Source organism: Erpetoichthys calabaricus, chromosome 7 (genome assembly GCF_900747795.2).
Source record: "Erpetoichthys calabaricus chromosome 7, fErpCal1.3, whole genome shotgun sequence".
Classification (NCBI taxonomy): domain Eukaryota; kingdom Metazoa; phylum Chordata; class Cladistia; order Polypteriformes; family Polypteridae; genus Erpetoichthys; species Erpetoichthys calabaricus.
This window is the reverse complement of record NC_041400.2, coordinates 7,100,040-7,123,121: the sequence shown is the minus strand read 5'-3', so window position 1 is coordinate 7,123,121 and position 23,082 is coordinate 7,100,040. Positions and strand designations below refer to the sequence as shown.

Below are 23,082 nucleotides of genomic sequence, written 5' to 3'. Positions count from 1 at the left end.
TTTGCAATTTCGTCTATCTGTATACTTGTATATGGTTGAGATGACAATAAAGTTCACTTTGACTTTGACCACACGATATGGAAATTACATATGACCAGAGCCTATTATAATATAGGAACTAATCACTTCGTTTGTGGACGCCATTTTTATATCGTCTTTACGAGTTATTTGTGTGAGAGTTATTTTACTGATATTAAAGAGAAGTAAACACAAACACGCCGATCTATCCCATAGAAGTGCGCCCCGCATCGCCCTCTCCCAGCCCTCCTCTCTGGACTACAGCACTGGGCCGTCCGCTGCCAGGCGGAAACTGCCACATTGTAACTTTTTTTAGTTGCCAGTACTAGATAGAAGTGATGAGGACAACAGCTTTATTTCTTTCTACTTTTTAACTGCGCCGAGCTGTAAACAATGTGAAGACAAGACCGCCTTCAGCGGCGAGAGGTTCAGAGAACAAAGTGGGCGCTGGGAGGCACGGAATGTCGGGCTGCTCCGCCGGGTCGAGAGCTTCGCAGTTTCGGGCAGCGTCCTCTCTTCTCACACTGTTTGTGACACTTCAAGTGCCCCGTCAGCTCCTGGGAGAGTGGAAATCTTTGCGAATGAGTGTAATCTACACCATCGAAGCAGGACTCTGTTTGTAAATTGCCATGCATGACTACTTACTGTCCCCTTAAGGTGAGTTCGGGTCACTAAAACCCTGCAACATTCAAGGTTGCTTTTGTGATCAATTATTTTAAGAAGATGGAGAGTTTACATCTAAGAAGAAGATATACAGACCTCTTCATGTAAAGTGTTGGACTTGGGAATTGTTTGGACCTTCTGCCCATTAAGCAGGGAAGGGCAGCGTCCACATTTATCAGAATTATTTTTCTCTTAAATCACAGGCACATAGAGCAAGGTTGTCAGGCAGAAATTTGAATGATCACATAGAAAATTAATTTCTATACCACAGCGGTCGTGTAGCGCCTTTGAAAAGGGATCTACTACCAAGAGATGATCCAAATACATTTTAGCTGCTGTTAGTACTATATACCTGTTGTGTTATACCGCCTTTAAAATGCACTTTACCCGAAATCACTCCAGTAGTGCTCAATGTATCTTTACTTCTTAAAATGTTAATGTTTTACTGTTTAATAACTTAGATTACATTTTATTTTTTCCCTAGCACTCAGTGAGCGAAGCCACTGGGTAATCAGCTAGTACATTGATAAAAATATAACAAGCTGAATTTTATAATTTCATCATTGACCACAAAACAGAAACTGGCAAGCAACAGCTCACATAATTAGGCTAGGAGTCCAATTAAAAACAGAAGTTAGTTTGAACAGTAACTTGCAGCCACAGTGGGTCCCCAGGATAGTGATTAAGAATCACTGGTGTACATGCACACAGTCTTTAAAAGCTACAGTATTCAAGCACTTTTATAAGAACTTAAAGTTTTTTTTTTTTTTAAATCAGATGTTATAGTATCAATATGATAAAACATTTTGCTTGTCATACTTCACATCAGTAAATCACCCTCCGGGCTTATCTGAGGTACAGAATACCATTCCAGGACGAGAGGGGAGCACTGGGGCTAATCACAGCCTCTTCCATTCCCTCCACAGTGCTAAGACACCCAATGAGGGCAACTGATTCTGTCCCTTCCAGTGTCTCACCTACACATCATGGGGTCCGCTGGAAGGAGAGGTCCATCTGGGAGCAGAGAACACTGCAGGACAGAGCTCCTGTATTGTGACTACCAGAAGGAACATTACAACAAACCCTAATGGCTCTTTATTTTGCCTCGTTTGATTTCTATTTCGGCCTGATTTGCTTTAAGTGTGCTTTTGATTAGACAGAGATGACCAGGCTGGAGCTCCAACATATACTGCTTGGACTTGTCATTCCTCACTCAACCACAGGCTTCATTAGAGAATATTAAATGAATGGACCAAAATATTGCAATGAAGAACAATGATAGATGAAAGAAAGGAGATAAAAAGGACTGAAGGTTCAGAACAAGTAGCAAATGATGGAATACATGTAGAAAAATCGGGAGTTGCTCTCCCCTAGACTTTCTCGCATACTCAGATGTGGGGATGGATATTTGAGGAGTAAACCACAAGACGATTATATTTTTATGTACATTAAAGAACCATCAACAACAAATCAAATCAATATATTGAACAAGCATTATAAAAGTAAAGTTGAATAAATCGGACTCTGCAGCTGCTTGAATTAAAAGGTAAAGTACCACTTCCGGTTAGTGAAAATAGCCCAAAAGTTGATAAGAAATCTACATTTTGTACCTAAAACTTGTATGCAAAATTTGGTTGACGTAAGTGAAAGCGTACTCCGGTTATCGTGTTTACATACATACACACACACAGACAGAATTCCAAAAATGGTCTTTTCCGACTCAGGGAGGTCTAAAACGCAGAGATTCATCAAAATCTCGAAATGGAATTTTTGGAGGATTCCAATACTTTCTCTAGACTTTGTATATAAGAAAAGTCAGGAAGGTCTAAAATGTTAAGTTTCATCGAAATCTCAAAATCGAATCTTTGGATGATTACAATTCTTGTATAAGAAGTATAGACACAGAAAGTTAAAAGCAAAATAATTCCTACAGACTACAAATGACTTTGTTGCTGGAACTCACTGGTACCTCAGATAGATAGATAGATAGATAGATAGATAGATAGATAGATAGATAGATAGATAGATAGATAGATAGATAGATAGATAGATAGATAGATAGATAGATAGATAGATAGATAGATAGATAGATAGATAGATAGATAGATAGATAGATAGATAGATAGATAGATAGATAGATAGATAGATAGATAGATAGATAGATAGATAGATAGATAGATAGATAGATAGATAGATAGAATAGATAGATAGATAGATAGATAGATAGATAGATAGATAGATAGATAGATTAGATAGATAGATAGATAGATAGATAGATAGATAGATAGATAGATAGATAGATAGATAGATAGATAGATAGATAGATAGATAGATAGATAGATAGATAGATAGATAGATAGATAGATAGATAGATAGATAGATAGATAGATAGATAGATAGATAGATAGATAGATAGATAGATAGATAGATAGATAGATAGATAGATAGATAGATAGATAGATAGATAGATAGATAGATAGATAGATAGATAGATAGATAGATAGATAGATAGATAGATAGATAGATAGATAGATAGATAGATAGATAGATAGATAGATAGATAGATAGATAGATAGATAGATAGATAGATAGATAGATAGATAGATAGATAGATAGATAGATAGATAGATAGATAGATAGATAGATAGATAGATAGATAGATAGATAGATAGATAGATAGATAGATAGATAGATAGATAGATAGATAGATAGATAGATAGATAGATAGATACTGTATCTATCTATCTATCTATCTAAATGTATCTGGTAAATAAGCCTACTTTATCACACATAACAGTGATAACGGCTAGATCAAATGGACAGTTTGATTATTGAATAGGTTTGTTTACAGATCTTTTTAGTTATAGCAACACACTGCTTAGTGCTAATGCCTCACCATTCCAAATGACTCTGTGAAATGTTCGTACTCGTATGATTACATCTCACCTGAAGAAGGGGCCTGAGTTGCCTCGAAAGCTTGTATACTGTAATCTTTTTAGTTAGCTAATAAAAGGTGTCATTTTGCTTGGCTTTTCTCTACATTCATAATGGCTAACACGGTACAACACCCTAGTACTACAAATGACTGTGAAATGTTTGTATTTTCCAGCCCTGCCACGGGACTTTCTAAGGCTCTCCTCCCACTTGCCACCCACATCCTAGAAACTTGCAGCTTACATTGAAGTTAAGGAGAGTAAAAAATAGCATAATTGTCACAAGTGGTAGTGTCAGTTTCTGAGCCAAGAATAGCACTATCAATTTTAAAAAAAAAAATACTAAGAGCCAAACACAACACAGGACACAGTTTTTCTTCAGCTGGACTTGTACTTTAATTTCAGAGTTTAAACATTCTCCATCGTCATTAATCAAATGATGCAGGGAAAAGGCAACAGTGCACAAAACCTTTGGGCAGTCTAGATGGTAAGAGGGGGATTGTAAGAACTGTGCCTATTTAAAATTCCTGCACAGTTTAACTTAAAAGAAATACTCTATCCAAAAATTATTTTTTTATATGTTACCTGTGCATAGTGGGGGGGAAATAAGTACTGAACACGTTGATATTTTTATAAGTAAATACATTTCCAAAGAAGCTATTGAAATGTAATTCTCACCAGACGTTGGTATTAACTCAAGAATTCCACAAATAAAAATTATTTTTTTATATGTTACCTGTGCATAGTGGGGGGGAAATAAGTACTGAACACGTTGATATTTTTATAAGTAAATACATTTCCAAAGAAGCTATTGAAATGTAATTCTCACCAGACGTTGGTATTAACTCAAGAATTCCACAAATATAAAGAATTCACAACATTAAAGGCTGTAAATAAAGGTATGTGTAATAAAGAGGAAGGAGCAAAATGTGATGCATACACTAGCTACTAGTGCGTTCATTTTGACAGTTTTATTACCATGAGTTGTTGCGCAAATATGAAGATTTTTGTTATCGTTGATGCAGTTAACTTGTGCACAAATGTACCAATGTGTACATGTGTGCCGTTTGAGGACAGATGTGTTCACATTACAGTTAGATACAGGTCACTTGTACTTATGAATGTGAAGCGTCAAGACGAGCAAATTCAAACTGAAAAGGCCTGAAATGTGAATGCAGTTAAAAAGTTTCTAATGTAATTCAATGGTCACTCATACAATATCAAAATACCCATGAATAAATATCATGGGAAGTCATCAACTCGTATGTTCAGCACATCCTAAACACATGTATTTTTACTAAAATAATGCAAAATACGTCACTTCCAGAAAACACGCTTGTGAACTAAAACAAGAGTCAGACACAGTCAGACGTGAATGAGCATTATAAGCAAGGATTAAAAACAACAAAAAAAAAAATCCAACTTCTCTTTTAAGAAATTAAAAAAAAAAAAAAAGTTACTACCAAATAAATCTCGCTATATTGCAAGCTGATTTCAATTGATGCTCTGTGGGTCTGGTGTGGGGATTACTGGTACACATCCTTTAACTGCTGATACAGAGGAGCACAAACTGATATTAGGGTCTTGGCAGCTTTGTTTCCCCCCAGGGTACCACACAGCACTTTTGAACTGTTACTCAGCTGCTGTCATGCCGCTCACTCTGATTTCTGTGCAGCAGTTAAGAAGTGTCATGAAGTTGTGCTCCTGAAAACTCCACAGGGGACCAAGCTTGTCGTGAACATATTGGTGCTTTGCAGCATTCACTGCATCACAGGGGAAATACGGGTTTCACTCGTTGGTGCTTTCACAGATTGATCGATACTTCACATGAGAAAGCTCATGTAGTGCTGTGGGCTTTAAGAGCTGTGGGCTTTAAGAATTCATACATAAAATGAAAGGACCAGGGGGAACAAGGTCCAGACTATGAATGGCATCAACTTAGTTGGCTTGTAAGTCAGTACATGACTGCACTTAGTACACGTGATAACACTATTACAACTACATATAAAGTATATAAACACACACAAAGTTTTGCTGTTTGACAGAAAATATTGTGCTAGATAAGGAATAACACTTGCACATTTAAACGTTTTAAAAAAAATATTGACATAAACAAATTTACTACTCTTAACAGAAATACACAATGCTAGGTTTGTACTACTGACCTGAATAATCAAGTTTAAAATTGATGATTTTTATTATTATTCTTATTTTTATTATTATATCAAGGTTTTAACAGGAATACATCTGATATAATGCTGCCATGTACAGGAGAGAGGAAAAAAAAAAGAATAAGGCACAGAGCAGTTCTATCCTAATTAGAAATGTTGCCCTGAGAAAGCAAGTTGTGTGCTTTCCATATTGCTATGGACACTCCAATTTAGGAGTATCACTTCCTTGATGTAAAACATGGGCCTTCAGGAGAAAATTGAAGACCAGATCAACTAAATAAGTAATTTAACAAAATATTTCAATAGGCCGAATATTTAAAACCGTGACACTTAATTACATTGGATAACACTAGTTGTCATTTATGCATTGAGAACTTATGCACAGAATTACTGGAAACACTATAGGTCAAAGTACATTAAGTATTTACTGCAAGCCAAGGACATTTAACAGTATTTCCAATACTGATATAGCCTTTCCAGTAAACCAGACCCAAGCAACACATTAGGTCAGGTCAGGTTGGGCAGCATGCACTGGTACAGCTCATTGCCGCATCCATCACACGACAAAAACAGCTCGGGATCACAGTTGTCAACACCCTAGGCCAGGGGTGGGCAAAGTCATTCCTGGAGGGCCGCAGTGGCTGCGGGTTTTTGTTCCAACCCAGTTGCTTAATTAGAAAACAATCCTTGCCAATAATTACATTTCATGGCTTGTTAGTGCTTTAACTCTGCTATGTCAAGTCATTCTAAGGATATCATCCAAATACTTTGAAGTCTAAAACGGATGGGTAATTCTCAATCCTTCACTTTTTTCTCTTCTCTTTCCTTCCAAGTATTTAATTAAACCAAATTGTGCACAATAAATACACACAGGTGTAAAGGGTAACAAGCAAAATGGATAATTGCTGGTTTCTTTTTGTCATTTGCATCTTATTGCTAATAAGGAGCAATTAAAAACCGAGAATGCAGCTGTTTAAGACTTAAATAAGCAATAAGGGTTCAAAATCTTAATGAGGGAGATAACTAAAATGAAGCAGGACATGTTTCTAGAGCAATTAGTGCTTCTTATTAAGCAATTGGGTTGGAACAAAAACCTGCAGCCACTGCGGCCCTCCAGGAATGACTTTGCCCACCCCTGCCCTAGGCAGACATGCGGTTCAGTCCCACCCTCCAGAAATGACCACTACTTGCTGCAGACAGGTGTGACACGTGCATCACCTTGGCTGGGGCCAGCTACTTGGGTCCTCAACAATGAGATCCTGCGAGTCAGATCACCCTTGGAGAATTGCGCCACATAGTTGTACTGCCGTAACTGACATTTCCTCACAATGCAGGTAATGTGCCACACTCAGGACTCCATGAGCAACCACTCATTTGACACAAAGTTTAAAAAGGATATGATCTAAAAGTAATGTACAGCAGCGTGACACAAATAGTGTACAATAATCGGAATAGCATTGTTAACTAGAGATAATCGTGAAGTTTATGATACGTTCCTGTACTCTCCCTTTGTATCATTTTTTATTAGCCCAAGTTTTACTTATATAATTTGAAGTATTACTTAAATTGACAAGTTGTGTTCAAGTGTCGTTTTTGACTGCTAAACAGATTATGTTTATGTATTATTGAAATCAGACTCAAACGCACTCCACTGTTACTTGATCTTGCACGTTTGCACTTATGTTGTACTGCTAAGCAGATCTGATCTGTAAAATCTGACTCAAACTGCACTCTTTTGTTACCAAACATTTGTGAATTGAAATTATTTTGATTTGGAAAGATTTTGAGTTTGCATTCACTTTTGCACTTTATTATAAACAATACAGTGTTGATATTCTAATGACAAGTTTTTTATGTTTGCTTTTTGTTATTTGTTACGATTTCATGGAGTAATCCAAAATTTTTATTGTTGACCAACGATTGTTATACTGTATGTTATGTTGATTTAATCTATTAAAACGACTCAGATCTGTAGCAATAGTAGGAAGCAGGTCGAGGAGACACTGGCAAGGAGAGGAATGAAGGTCAGTAGGACCACCAAGACAGAATACACGTGTGTGAATGAGAGGGAGGTCAGTGGAATGGTGAAGATGCAGGGTGTAGAGTTGGCAAAGGTGGAAAAGTTTAAATACTTGGGATCAACAGTACAGAGTAACGGGGATTGTGGAAGAGAAGTGAAAAAGAGAGTGCTGGCAGGGTGGAATGGGTGGAGAAGAGTGTCAGGAGTGATTTGTGACAGTCGGGTATCAGCAAGAGTGACAGGGAAGGTCTACAGGACGGTAGTGAGACCAGCTGTGTTATATGGGCTGGAGACGATGGCACTGACCAGAAAGCAGGAGGCAGAGCTGGAGGTGGCAGAGTTAAAGATGTTAAGATTTGCATTGGGTGTGATGAGGATGGACAGGATTAGAAATGAGTACATTAGAGGGTCCGCTCAGGTTGGAAGGTTGGGAGACAAAGTCAGAGAGGTGAGATTGCGTTGGTTTAGACATGTGCAGAGGAGAGATGCTGGGTATATTGGGAAAAGGATGTTAACGATAGAGCTGCCAGGAAAGAGGAAGGCCTAAGAGAAGGTTTATGGATGTGAACATCCAGGTGGTGGGTGTAACAGAGCAAGATGCAGAAGACAGGACGATATGGAAGAAGATGATCCGCTGTAGCAACTCTTTATGGGAGCAGCCGAAAGAACCACCACCATAGGATGCCTTGTTACATGTGTATCCCATTATATACATACAGTATCATCCCATAATATGCAGTTTATCCCATCAGATTTACAATTAAAGTAACATATGTCTCCAGCTATCCAAATCCCTATATGCTGTCTTTGACTAGCTGCTGTGGCTCAGTCAGAGAACTGTTCAAATGATTCACCAGGTGTGTGCACTTTTTCATTAAATTTGTAGCACACGAATATTGGGTTTGCTTTTGGTATTACATAAGCCACAAAACGGTCACATGTTTGTAATTTCTTACTGTTGTCTGTGTTAGATGTTCCGTCCTTTGTTACAAATCAACAGCAGCAAGTCACTTGACTTTTCCGATCATGGAACCGATGTAGGAAACACATTAAGATAGAAAAGCTTTTATATGATGCACCTCTACATAAACATCTTTTTCCACCCTCTCAAGCATATACATTATTCAATGTCTGGAAAATGTCCGGTATTAATACACTTAGAGACTTGCACATGGATAATGTTCATAGGATACAAGGACAAGTACGCTTCAAATACAACTTCTCATCAACACAACTCCTCCATTACTTTCAAGCTAGAAACTGCCTGGATTTCCTTAACCTCCACCTCGGTCTATTCCAGAAGAATTATTTATCAGTCTTGAAGATTCAGATTTCATCTCTGCAATTTAAAAAAATACTTGCTGTGTAAGCCTGTGCTGTAAAAAGCCCAGGCTCCTAGAAACCAAGAATTCTGGCACTTCAATCAATCAATCAAATTGGTTGTGTATTAGCTGCTAAGCGAATTTCTCTTTGGTGACAGAGTCGATTTCTTTGAGTCTCATGCTGTAGCCTCGCACTTGAGTAAGCCAGACAGACACACACTTCCATGCGTAGACATTTATATATAAGATTTTCAAAGTCCTTTCAAAGAACCCAGAGTACATTGGGGAAGGGATCTGTCACTTAATATTTCAGAGAAAAAGAGTGGAAGGCAGCCATGCACAGAATACATTCAAGCACCATATGTGCAAAGCATTCAGTCATTCAACTTAAAATCTTTTATCAAGCACATTTATCTTCTTTGAAATTGTCCAAAATGTTTCCAAGGCAAGATTCAATCTGTGAGCTTTGCAAATGAGCTCCAGCCTCACTGGGCCACATGTTCTGGGTGTGCACCAAATCAACAACATTTTGGACAGAAATCTCTGCATGCCCATCGGACAGCCTTGGTGTCACAGTCACTCCTAACTGATTAACAGCTTTGTTTCCTTTGATTCCCAGACGGCTTTAAAGTGGAGGAGGACAAACTGTAATTTCATTTACTTCACTATTAGCACAAAGACTCATCTTGCTCAACTGGAAGAATCCCACCCCACCACTCTTCAGTCAGTGGGTAACCGATGTTCTATACTACTTGAAATTGGAAAAAAAAAAATAATTCTCACTTACAGGATCTACTCAAAACGGTTTTTAAAATATTGCAGGATCTAATCAATAACATTTTAGAATAAGCTTCCATTTTGGAGATAAGGATACCTTTCTTTTCTTGCTCCTTTAATAGGGGATCTTTGGTTAGTGGCTTCTCTCTCTCTCTCTTGGGTGGGTGTCACATTTTGCTCTGATTTGTTAAATTTGACTTGACTGTATGGAATGTTATCTGTTTCTAATTAAAATAAATAAAAATATAAAAAGTAAATAAACTTTTCTGTTTCCCCTTTGTCTTGAAGTGGGCTCATGAACATTAGATGTACGTGGTGCTGGAACTTTCACCACAAGTCTGGCAAATTGACTGAATAGCAGTACATCCAAGGTGAAGGAACCCTTTGTACTTTTGTTCTTTATTTCTCCTTGTACAATTTCTTATATTAAAAATGTGTTCGTTTTCGCATACCTCTTGGGGTCAGAGCGCAGGGTCAGCCATTGCACAGCACCTCTGCAGCAACTGCAGGTTAAGGGCCTTGCTCAAGGGCCAAGCAGAGTAGGATCCCTTTTGGCAGTAACGGGGATTCGAACCGGCAACCTTTTGGATACCAGTGCAGATCCTTATCCTTGGCTTCTGGCAACATCCGTATCTGTTTAAGCATTAAGTTTTTTTGTCTCTGACACCATATGTTCCATTACATTATTCTATTAACAGGACTCAGAACCACAGGATGGCTTGTTACATGTGTGCCATTTACTTCCTTCATCTATATCCCTTAACATATTGCACATTCCATCCCATAATATGCAGTTAATCCCATCAGCCTTACATTTAAAACAACACACGTCTCTGTGGATACTAAAAGTTATTTATTAGTCAACAAATCAAAAAAAATAATCACTAGATTAATTGTTAAATTGTCAGTACCCAGCTTTTTTCAAAACCTTCTGTGAGAATTTGAGTGCAGAATTAGGAGAAAGTTAAAACGTATTCCTACTACCATTTAGTACCCTGAATTCAAAGAAGACACTGATTTACTGACAAGGCCATCCCTATTTGAGATTAAAAAAAAAAAAAAATCTACCACACAGTGGCCCCACCTAACTTTTAATTACTTCTTGGTAGCAGCCCAAAAAGTGTTGTGATAATAAACATGATAACCTAGATACTATTCCAGACTAACTACAGAAGTAGTCAGATGACATATTTTAACATGCATGGATGAAAAAGAAAATATTAAGTGGCAAATATTAAAACAGGGGTTTCCAACACATTGCTCGCAACCACTTCCCAAGTAGCTCACAAGAGGGTTAATGAATCCTACACAAATTTGAAAACTTGATTAATCAAACTTAGGGGTGGGCGATCTTTCCAAAAAATCATATCACGATCCTTTTAACACAAAATCTGAATTGCAATCTATCTTTTCATTGTGGCATACACTTAACGAGAATATCCGGACTCAAACTCATCAAGACCTAAGTAACACTTTATTTTAAATATCAAACAAAGTTGAATTCAATTGTTCTCTCGTTCTCTAGCTAAGCGGAGTTAAGGAATCTGCCCCAAAGCTGGCGAGTGAGTGAGGGAGGCCCCTCCCCTCTGCCCACTGTGTGTTTCTCAAATTCGCGCAAATAAATCGGTACCGCAAGCGAACTATGATACATGGCGAAATGAGAGAAGTCGTAAAAATCAACCAGAATGTTCAATTAAATTATAGAAAAAAAAAAAAAACAGATCTAAATGCATTAAGTAGTTCTCTTGTGAAAAGTGGACAGATATACAGTAATCCCTCCTCCATCGCGGGGGTTGCGTTCCAGAACCCCCCGCGAAAGGTGAAAATCTGCGAAGGGTTTTTTTTATATTGTCATGCTTAGGTCACAGATTTGCGCAGAAACACAGGAGGTTGTAGTGAGACAGGAACGTTATTCAAACACTGCAAACAAACATTTGTCTCTTTTTCAAAAGTTTAAACTGTGCTCCATGACAAGACAGAGATGACAGTTCCGTCTCACAATTAAAAGAATGCAAACATATCTTCCTCTTCAAAGGAGTGCGAGTCAGGAGCAGATAATGTCAGAGAGAGATTGAGAAAAGCAAACAAATCAATAGGGCTGTTTGGCTTTTAAGTATGCGAAGCACCGCGGCACAAAGCTGTTGAAGGCTGCAGCTCACACCCCCTCCGTCAGAAGCAGAGAAAGTTTGAGAGAGAGAGAGAGAGAGAGAGAAAAACAAACAATGAAAAATCAATACGTGCCCTTCGTGCTTTTAAGTATGTGAAGCACCGTGCAGCATGTCGCTTCACGAAGCAGCTGCACAGAAGGGAGCAACGTGAAGATAATCTTTCAGCATTTTTAGACGAGCGTCCATATCGTCTAGGTGTGCGAACAGCCCCCCTGCTCAATCCCCCTACGTCAGGATCAGAGAATGTCAGCGCAAGAGAGAGAGAAAAGTAAGTTGGGTAGCTTCTCAGCCATCTGCCAATAGCGTCCCTTGTATGAAATCAACTGGGAAAACCAACTGAGGAAGCATGTACCAAAAATAAAAAGACCCATTGTCCGCAAAAATCTGCGATATATATTTAAATATGCTTACATATAAAATCCGCGATAGAGTGAAGCCGCGAAAGGCGAAGCGCGATATAGCCAGGGATTACTGTATATAAAATCCAGTGTCTACTATATATTAGTAAACCTTCAAGATAATGTGCAGTTAGCGTCGTACTTACAGACTATGTGGGCGAACTAGTTTGGTTGTGCGCGACAGAAGAATATACAGTAACACGGCATATGAGTGAGGGAGTTGGAAAACTAGTTTGGCTGCACGTGGAGGAAGTGTTCCGTTTGTGTCGCTTTGTTTGCCGACTTCTTGGCTCCTAAACGAAAGTCAGAGTCTTCAGATGGTTTGCATCAAAGAAGAGGAAAGCCATTACGATGGAAGTGAAATTAGATACTGTAAAGAGATCAGAAGGAATAAAAGTAAGGAAATTTTTTTTACACTAATTTTTTCTGTTACTACAGTACAGTGTACAGCACAGTATATTTATGTCCTTTTAATTTTTCTGTGGCTTAGTTGTGTTTTTATGTCCTACATTATGATTTTGCAAATGTGTTAGGATAGGTAAGTGACTTAGGCTAGGGTGTGTTTCAACTTACACCAAAATTCGGGTTACATCACTGTCGTAGGAACAGAACTGTGTCGTAACCCGAGGACCCCCTGTATAAGAATTTTCACCAAGCAGCACTGAAAATGTCTGCTTTGTTTGGGTCTATATATCTCTGCGAGTCTGACATGAAGGCCATGAAATCAAAGTTCAGCACAAGACTGACAAATGAACATTGAAATGACTCCATGCAAGTGAACCTAAATGGCTCCACTCCACCATACACCTGCCTCTTGTTGACTCCATGCAGTTGCCAGTCATCTGACTAACTAAAAAACACATCACACATGCAACTGGACAAGTGAAACAGTGACATGGAACAAAATGACAAATTAATAAGGAATATCGGTGTATTTGGAAATGCACTTTTTTGTTTTGACAGCATTCATGTTTTAATTCAGTAGTGTGAGAAACACTAGACAATGCATAGACATACAAAATGCACTTGAAGGTAAACTAAATATTTATTGTGATGTTTTAATGCAAAATGTGAGTTGTGGACACCAACATTTTGTAAATGTGCAGGCAAAACAAGCATATTCCGTTTGTTTGGGTTGAAATAAGCTATGAGAATAAACGTTAGAAAACATGACTAGCTCTCTGCCATTTTCATTTTGTAAAAGTAGCTCTCAGGGGAAAAAAGTTTGGAGACCCCTGTATTAAAGTAATAAAATTAAACATTTCAATCATCTCAGCCTGAACGCCACGAACATTACAACAAAAATCTTAATAAAAGTAAAAATTTGATATTAGCAGGTAAATGAATGGCTATTTGCTTTAGTGTGCACTAATCTCAATACTGTATTACTCCAGAAACTCTATGCAGGTATTGTGATATTTTTGGATCTCTTTTATTCTCATTCCTTCCTGGATCAGCCTATTTCTTTTCTTTGGAATGGTTAGCTTGTATAGTCTATAATAAAAACACATTCTTTTAACAGCATGTTTTGCTAGTGAATTTTCTACCTTATTTTACAACTGGAATATCTTAAGACTTTCAAATCAACTATACTGCACATTGGGTGAACAGGAAATGACATGTTTAACTGCCTGATCTGAAGTATAAAGGTAAAGCCACCTGTCAAAAACATTAAAGTTAAAACAAAGGTCTGTTTACATTTTAATTGCAATTTCTATGTCTAATCTGAACCCTTGTTTTTGCTTTAAAGTTCAGTACAAAGCTTGAAATGGTTTGAATAAGTCATCATCTATATATATATATATATATATATATCTATATAGATATATATATAGATATATATATAGATATATATCTCTATATCTATATCTATATCTATCTATATCTACATATATAATTCACTAAGACCATGACAAGCAAGATGCACGCAAGACAGAGCCACGCCCGCCAACAAGTCACTAAGCAGCCAACCATGGCACACAAGACAAAGACCATGGGATACGCACGACAGAGCCCCGCCCGCCAACTCTAACCCTCCTCCCGAGTCCACCCTCGCTCTCAAGGCATGCACACTGCCTGCTCATGTGCCCGCACGCAACACCTCACCAAACACCGCCTCAGTCACTTTCATCTCTGCTACAGTCCACATGCACCTCTGAGCCACGTTGACTTTTCATTGTTCTTTTCGGTTCCGGCTGCTTTTCTATATATAATCCACGAAGTCGCCCAACCATGGAATACGTACACACGCAAGACAGAGCCCCACCCGCCAACTCTAACACTCCTCCCATGTCCATTACCTTCACATTGTTTTCCTTTTATTTCTGATCCCGTTCAACAACTATATGGTGACATCGACTTCTCAACTGTGACTGCGGAACAACTCAGTACATGAGCTATATTAAGCGTCACCAACGAAGACTCGCTACACCTTAATGAACAAGTACTGAAACTTACCCCTAACGACAAAGTAACTTTCACCAGCGTTGACTCCATCGTCACAGACAATCCCGCAGATCAAGTTTCATTCCCCGAAGAATTTCTTAACAGTCTTACTCCCACTGGTATGCCTCTGCATAAACTCAGAATTAAAACAGGTTCAGTCATCATGCTTCTCATAAACCTCATGCCAGCAAGAAGTCTCTGTGATGGCACTAGACTTTCTGTTACCAGCATTCACCGCAATGTACTGGAGTGTAAAACTATCGCGGCTCCTACCTCACAAACTGTCCTTATTCCCCGGATATCCTTGACCCCATCAGATTCAAATTTGCCTTTTACTTTTACACGCAGACAATTTCCTGTTAGATTGGCCTTTGCAATGACAATTAATAAGGCACAGGGAATCAAACATTCAAAAAGATATGCCTGTATCTGCCAAAACCAGTTTTAAGTCACGGACAATTGTATGTTGCTCTTTCCAGAGTTCCATCTTTCCATTCACTCAAAGTCGTATCCTCAAACCCACCCCATTTGGACAACTGTATCGTTCAAGAAGTGTTCACCCATCAATAAATAATTATGCGCGGGTTGGCTAGTAATATATATTACTCATTCACATGCAAAATGTCATTTCATTAGGTAGACAAAGTAAAAAGCATTACAAATTAAAAGCTATGTCCAAACAGGTCATGTTGCCACCATTTATTTTCAGAGCCACATCGATCCTTCTTGTAGTCGTACAATTCCTGAAGAGCGTCTAGTGAGATCCTGCATCAGTCTTCAACAATAGGTTTAAATTGACGTTAGCATAAAGGTTTAATGTTTAGATCTGGTGTTTTGGTAGGCCATAAAAAAGTGTTTGAATACATCCTGGTGTTAATGAAACAACTTTAATTAGTTCACTAGTGTGTAAGGAGGCATTATATCATGAAATAGGGGAATAATGTTTCTGCAACACAGGGTGTACCAATACATGTTATAAAGCCATATTTCTTGGCCTTATTTTATGGGACTTTAATCAGTGATAACTGATAAGTGAATGGATTTTTTTTTTTTTTTTTTTACTTTATGACACATGAAGGGCTAAATGGATTTAGAAAACACAAGAAAATCATCACATTTGGCTGCGTTTCGGGTCAGTTTCATGAAAGTTCATATATGGGCTTAGAATTTAATAAATACTGCCACAATAAATGTACAGTTTTTCCATACAAAAGCAGAAAAAAATAATGCAAACGAAACACACTCTTTATAACACATTACAATATCTGCCTTAACTGGGTCACACCCCTTATCCCCGTTTTGTGAGTGCATGTAAACTCACTCAGTGTCACACAGGACTGGTATGTAATGTCAGGCATACATTGTGTGACTGGCACGATTTCAGGCCCAATTTGCAGCTGCGAACTAACTTGACATCAGGCCGAATTTTCTCTATCAACCATTGTTTCATGGACAGTACGAGAGAGGTCGCAATGCCCTATTTCATTCTACGACTGAGCTGTCGTACTATTGGAAGAATTTTGGTCAGCTGGCTTGTAGTGTGAGCCAATTTTCTGATGTTACAAATTTCCAAAAACTCATTGTGCAGTCACTATAGTTCATTCATTGGGTATCGCTGATATGTCATTATCGTTTTCCCCTTTTTTATTTTAAAAAGTTATCACACAGCAACACACATACAACTAAACGGCCAATGATAAAAGTACCTTAGAAAACATTTACTGGAAGAATCCGAAATAAACACAAGCAATGGAAAATGACAGATCATGCAGACCTCAAGTTCTCTCTCTAAAACAGACAGATCATATTGTTTGCACCACAACCACCCATGTGTCCTGATGCTCATTTTCTTTGTGCTTTTACGGTAGATCATCAGTCAATGGCGTAGCTCCTTTCTTCATTGACATTTTGAGAAGCTTGTGGCCATACTTTGTCAAATGGGCAAAGCTTTACTGCAATGGGTAAAACTGTCCATCAGGGGCCATGTACCAGTATAGTCTGAGCACCCATGTCTTGGCACATTAGACAGAACATGCTCATATGGTTTGAACACATATATAACAAGTGACTCCATCATGCAGTGTGAGTAATCACTTAACCATGATTACAAAAACAGTGTATGCCTGGCATGACCCAAAAGCTCTGGCTGCAAGGAAGGAACTCGCCATGTGTGAGGGACCAGCTCAATTCAGGGTGTACTCATTCATTCTGGGTCAATTCACACTATGTTCACATTATGAGCCTCATCGCTCAATTCCAATTTTATTTTTTTGCTCCAATCAGATTTGCCTACCTTGATAGTTCACACATTCACAAGCACAACTGACCTGTATACCCAACTATAATGCGAATTCATCCGTCCTCCGACATGACACTTATGAGCACATTGATACATTTGTGCACAGGCCATCACCAACACCAAAAAAAAGTCACATTTGTGAGACGATTCAAGGTATTTGCTGCATTCCATTTACCTCGGACGATGGAGCTGGGAATGACATCCCATACGAGTTGATTGAATTCCAGTAGAACATTCAGAAAACCAATATGGACGAGTTGAAGAAAGTGTGTTGTGCTTGCTCCATGGGATTAAACAGCAGTCGTTAATAACACATTTCGTGGTATTTTGCGTATTCAAACACTGTAGCAGCACGTCAACAGAAGGAAGTTGGACAATACTGTGCATACTACTGATTTAAAGAAACACAAACAGACAGAAGTGCTAAAAAGCAGTATACTCAATAAAGTTTTGAGGTGTTCACCACCATTTTCGATTGACTTCATGATATGAAGTCGGACAAACTCAGATTTGACAGACCAGACCCACGTTTTCGAATCAGAAACTCCGTCTAGGAATTTGGAAATTTCAACTTCCCACTTCAAATGGAATGTGGCATAAAAAAAATAAATGGACGCACCAGTACCTACTATAAACATTGCATTTTGCTCTACAACAGTGTTTCCCAACTTCGGTCCTGGGGGCACATGGTGGCTGCAGGTTTTTGTTCCAACCAGATTCTTAATCGTTGACAACACCTGATCGCACTGATCTCATTTAATTAGCTGGGATTCTTTTTCTTTTATTCTACATTCAGAAAAGCACAGCAGCATGATTTTTACATTAAGACATTTAGAAATATTTCTGCTTTTGCTATTGATTTAAATGCTTAACTCTATTTTGTTGATTTCATTCTATTTTGCTCTTTCTCTGTGCAGTTTTCCCCTTCGTTGTACCTTATTAATGACAATTAAAAATGAGCAGAGCAGACAGGCTGGCAAACACAGAATAATCAAAGGCTGCAAGTACTTTAGCATCAGACCCTATAATTAGTAAATAATGAATTAAATAAACAATTAGAACACCTAGAAAAGTAGGATGAAAATATTGTTAAAAAGAAAAAAATACATTATTCCCATATAAATGCTTGGTACATTTAAATATATATATTTTTTTTTTACCAAACTTAGTTTTCTAATTTCTACATTGTTCCCAAAACACAGAACTTGGGAAATAACATAACTTAATTAGCCCATGAGTCCAATTAAAACCAGAAGCTGGCTGGAACAAAAACCTGCAGCCACAGTGTGCCCCCAGAACCAAGGTTGGGAAACACTGCTCTAGAACAGGGGTAGGCAACGTCGGTCCTGGAGTGCCACAGTATGTGCAGGTTTTTGTTCCAACCCAGTTCCTTAACGAGAACTCAATTATTGCTGATGAAGCACATATTACTTAAGTGACATTTTGATGCTTCATTTTAGTGGTCTCGCTTGTTAAGGTTCTCCAACCTTAATTGCTTATTTCAATCTTAAACTGCTGCATTCAGTGTTTTAATTGCTCCTTATTAGCAATAAGATGTAAAAGACAAAGCAGCCAGCAGTTCTCCAGCTAGATTTTTTCCAATTACATCTCTGTGTGTTCATCATGCACGGTTTGATTTAATAAAACACTTAATAGAAAAATGTGACAGACTGAAAATGATCTGTTTTAGGCTTCAAATCATTTGGATGATATCCTTGGAAAGGAAAAAAATCTACGATATAAAAGCCTTACATTGCACAGACTAACAAGCCATAAAATTAAATAAGGTCTGAGATTAGCAATGATTGGTTTCTAATTAAGCAATTGGGTTGAATGAAAACCTGTAGCCACTGCGGCTCACCAGGACCGACATTGCCTACCCGTTTTACATCTTATTGCTAATAAGGAGCAATTAAAACACTGAATGCAGCAGTTTAAGATTGAAATAAGCAATTAAGGTTGGAGAACCTTAACAAGCGAGACCACTAAAATGAACCATTAAAATGTCACTTAAGCAATATGTGCTTCATCAGCAATAATTGAGTTCTCGTTAAGGAACTGGGTTGGAACAAAAACCTGCACATACTGGGGCACTCCAGGACCGACGTTGCCTACCCCTGCTCTAGAAGACGGCACTTTGTGGTCAGGTATACATGATTAGGTCGAGAAGATGAAAAAAAATGCCAGACTGCTAGCTTTTTCCTTTTTCACAGCTCTTGCTGGCAGTGCTGCACCAAGAGAAAGGAGCTAGCAATGGTAGGCCTGACTGTTGTCACAGCTGTATCTCTCTTCCATGGCTGTTATGTCACATTGCCAATGCTGGCTGATGATGGCAGTGCTCAGCCTATTCATATAGGCAAGAAAACACATGAATTCCAATCAGACCATTCTCAATCAGGTTGTATGGCTAAGAATTGGATATATATCCAATCTAAGACCACATATGAAGAGGACTCAAACCGGATTTGAAAAGATGGGAGTACTGTGTCCACACAGCCCCAAAAGCACAAGATATGTGTTACATTAAGGCAGTGGTCTGAAACTCCAGTCCTGGAGGGGCACAGTGGCTACAGGTTTTCATTCTAACCCTTTTCTTAATTAGTGACCTGTTTTTCTTGCTAATTAACTCCTTTTGAATTTTATTTGACTGGCTCTTGAAGACTAAGACCCCTTAATTGTTTCTTTTTTCCTTAATTAGCAGTCGATACTGACATACAAAATGAGCCAAAACCATGACCAGCAAACTTTGTCCTTCATAGAATATCTGAAAATAAAGAAAGATGAAGGTCTCAGGAATGCTGATCTGCTCAGGTCCCCTAAACATCTGAACTGTGCTCTTAGAAAAGAAAAATCAACAATTTTGGAAATGCATGCCATTGCAAATTGAGGACAGCAACAAGCCATGGAATTAAAGAATGGGTTTAATTAACAACAAGAATTAGTGCCTAATTATCCAACCGGTTGGAGCAGGGGTCCTCAATCACGGTCCTGGAGGGCCGCAGAAGCTGCAGCTTTTCCTTCCAACCAGTTTCCTAATTAGAAGACGGTCCTTGCTGATAATGAAACTTGGCATGTAACTATTTGGCTTGTTAGCACGTTCATTCATCCAAGGGAAATCTGAATTGCACCGTAGAGTTTCTTTCTTTGAGAACATTATCCATGTGGTTTGTGCACCATAACAGATTTAAACTTATTTAAACAATTCCTCTCTTTTACTTATTTATTTAACACAGATACCTTATGGTGCATATGGACAGGTTTAAAAGGGAGCCCTTTATCTGGAGTGCTGCTGGTTTATTGGTTATCTGCATTTCATTATTAAGAAATGTCTTGTTAATTAAACAGGTAACAAAAAAATGCAGCTGCTAAAAACTAAAATAGGCGCTTAAGGCTTCTGAATTGTAACAGGCCAGATAACTAAAATTCCAAAAACTGTATTGATTTAGTAGTAAATAAATGGGTTCTAATTAAGAAATTGGTGGAAGTGAAAACCTGCAGCCACTGCAGATCTCCAGAAATGTAACCGAGGACCTCTGATCAACAATGCAACTAAAATTTGTCTTTCACGAATGAAAGTGCTAACAAGGCCTAAAGTTAAATACCAAGTTTCATTATCAGCAAGGGCCGAGTTCTAATTGGGGAAAAAGGTTGGAAAAACCTGTAGCCACTGGGACCCTCCAAGACGGTGATTGAGGACCCCTGGGTTGGAGTCTGAGGCCCTGACGTAGTTGGCCTTCTGTTAGTTGCCTCACTTAACATTTCATTTCTATTTGGGTGCCATTTAAGGAAAGAAATGAAGCAATTCTGAGGAATGATGAAGAAATTCTGGGACGAAAACATCTTAAAAAACAAGTCCATTAAAATGAAAGGAAATGGAGTTAATAAGCAGCAAAAACTGGTCACCAATTGAGAAAAGGGCTAGAATTGAAAACCTGCAGCCATTGCGGCCCTCAAGGACTGGAGTTTGAGACCACTGACTGCATTAAGGAGTAGTGAGGAAAGCGTTATATAAATTAGATTATTAAAAAAAAATCTGATTCAAATGACTTCGGCCTGGTTTTGTGAACACAGTCTTGTACTTTCCAGTTAAAGTCGGTATTCGCATTTAAGGAATGCGTGAGAAATTCCACGTACACACAAAGACAACAAACTAAGTCCACACAGTCAGCATCAGCCACATGAGGGATAACCTTTTCACTAAGCCTGACGTTCACATTTTTGTAACGTCTGAGGAAATTCTGCGTAAACATTAAAAGAAAATACACCGTCCACACGGGCAGGATCGGATACGTGAAAACGAACCGTTTCCCCTTTTAATATCTGGAAATGGGAGCGTAAGAATGGCACAGTGTTTAACTTTTATGGCAGACAATGTACTAATGATTATCTAAATGTCGATTATCAGTCCAAGCGCTAACAGAAAACGGCAACGGCCAAACGACTCATTAATTTCACATTCAACAGGGCCCTGTTTGAGACAAACGACTTTACTTATTTTATAACTGGCCACATTGATGGTGATCACTATGTTGACGGGATCTTTTTTAGAAACTTACGGAGGGCGGAAATCCATTTTCCGATTACTTGATCGCTATTTTTCTGCCTCGTGTAATAGCGGCTATCGTTGAAAGTTGTAAAGGCCTCGCGTAAGCATCGTTGTGCAGAAGGAGCCGAGCGTGTGAGGCTAAAATCTGAGGCCCTGAAATATTTGAACAAATTTAAAAGAAGGCGCTCTCTACTGCCAAGTCACTTTTAGCCGTGGTTAAGCTGACGTTAAACAGTCACACTTTTCTACTATAATGCGCAAAAACTGTCACTTAACAGGGACTTTTACGAACGCTAATCTTTACTAGTTTGTCCGCGTCCTGGAACAAAATCCACTTTACACTTTCAAATCGACTCAAAAACGGACATCTGGCCGGCCATAATAAAATACATGCAGGAAAACCAAACAAGACAAAACTGCCCAAGAAAATTGCGTAGGCAAGTAAGACAGTTTTCTTTAACTTGCACATACGAACTTTTGCTGTCTAAAACAATCCAACACGTTTATTTCCACTTTAGTCCCTCAACCGCACGAGTTTCTGCGTGACAAATTTAAAAATGTGGGCGTTCCACAAGCACGTTTGCATCCCCTTAACCTCACATAAACCATAAGTGACATTTTGCTTTATTATTTATATTCCCTACAACTTTCGCTCATTGCCTTTTACTCCCCCCCCCACCAAACCCCTTTCCGGGTTATGCCTTTTATTTTTTTTTCTTTACGCACTCGCTCACTTACCGTCTCCTCCCCGTCTATCTCGATCTTAAAGGTCTGCTGCTGAAGCGTTTTCAACGTGATCTGCATGGTTTCAGCAATCTGGCTGTTACGAACAAGTTAAAGTCTGCAAAGCTTCGGGTTTTCTTTTCCTGCAAATCCTTCCTTCTCCGACAGCGTACTATTCGGACTATTTTCGCTCGTTCATCACGGCCTACTTGCCGCCATTACTAAACCTCTTCTCGCCGTATAAACAAAACAGGCCAAGACGCCTGCGCATGCGTAGATGACGGAATTGGGCTGACGCATGCGCTTTAGCATTACAGTCGCCGCGAAAATAGCAACGAAGCGGGATGCGTGAGGCTCCCGGAATTACAAATGTATATGAAGAAAAGACCGATTATATGTCAGTGTTTACAAGTGAGCTGATAGCCGTTATTTTGGGTCTACTGTGGATTGAAGAACTTTGTCCAAACAGGGTACTTAACTGTTCTGATCCCTTCGCTGTCTCACAGAGTATTAAAACCGAGTAATTCTTCGTCATGGACAGACTTGCTATTGAAAGTGGATCAAGAATTGCAGAATATGGGTTTATTCTTTACTTTTTT

The 23,082-nt window shown here is 38.6% G+C and overlaps 1 protein-coding gene across 1 annotated transcript in view; it reads right to left on the bottom strand.

Moving 5' to 3' along the window:
- Positions 1 to 22,747, bottom strand: part of rad23b (RAD23 homolog B, nucleotide excision repair protein) — a 72,585-nt gene extending 49,838 nt beyond the window's left edge. The window contains exon 1 of the mRNA XM_028792749.2: positions 22,499 to 22,747. Coding sequence (XP_028648582.1) covers positions 22,499 to 22,564 — 66 coding nt within the window. The 5' untranslated portion in view covers positions 22,565 to 22,747. The remainder of the gene's footprint in view (positions 1 to 22,498) is intronic.
- Between the last annotated feature and the right edge of the window lie 335 nt (positions 22,748 to 23,082).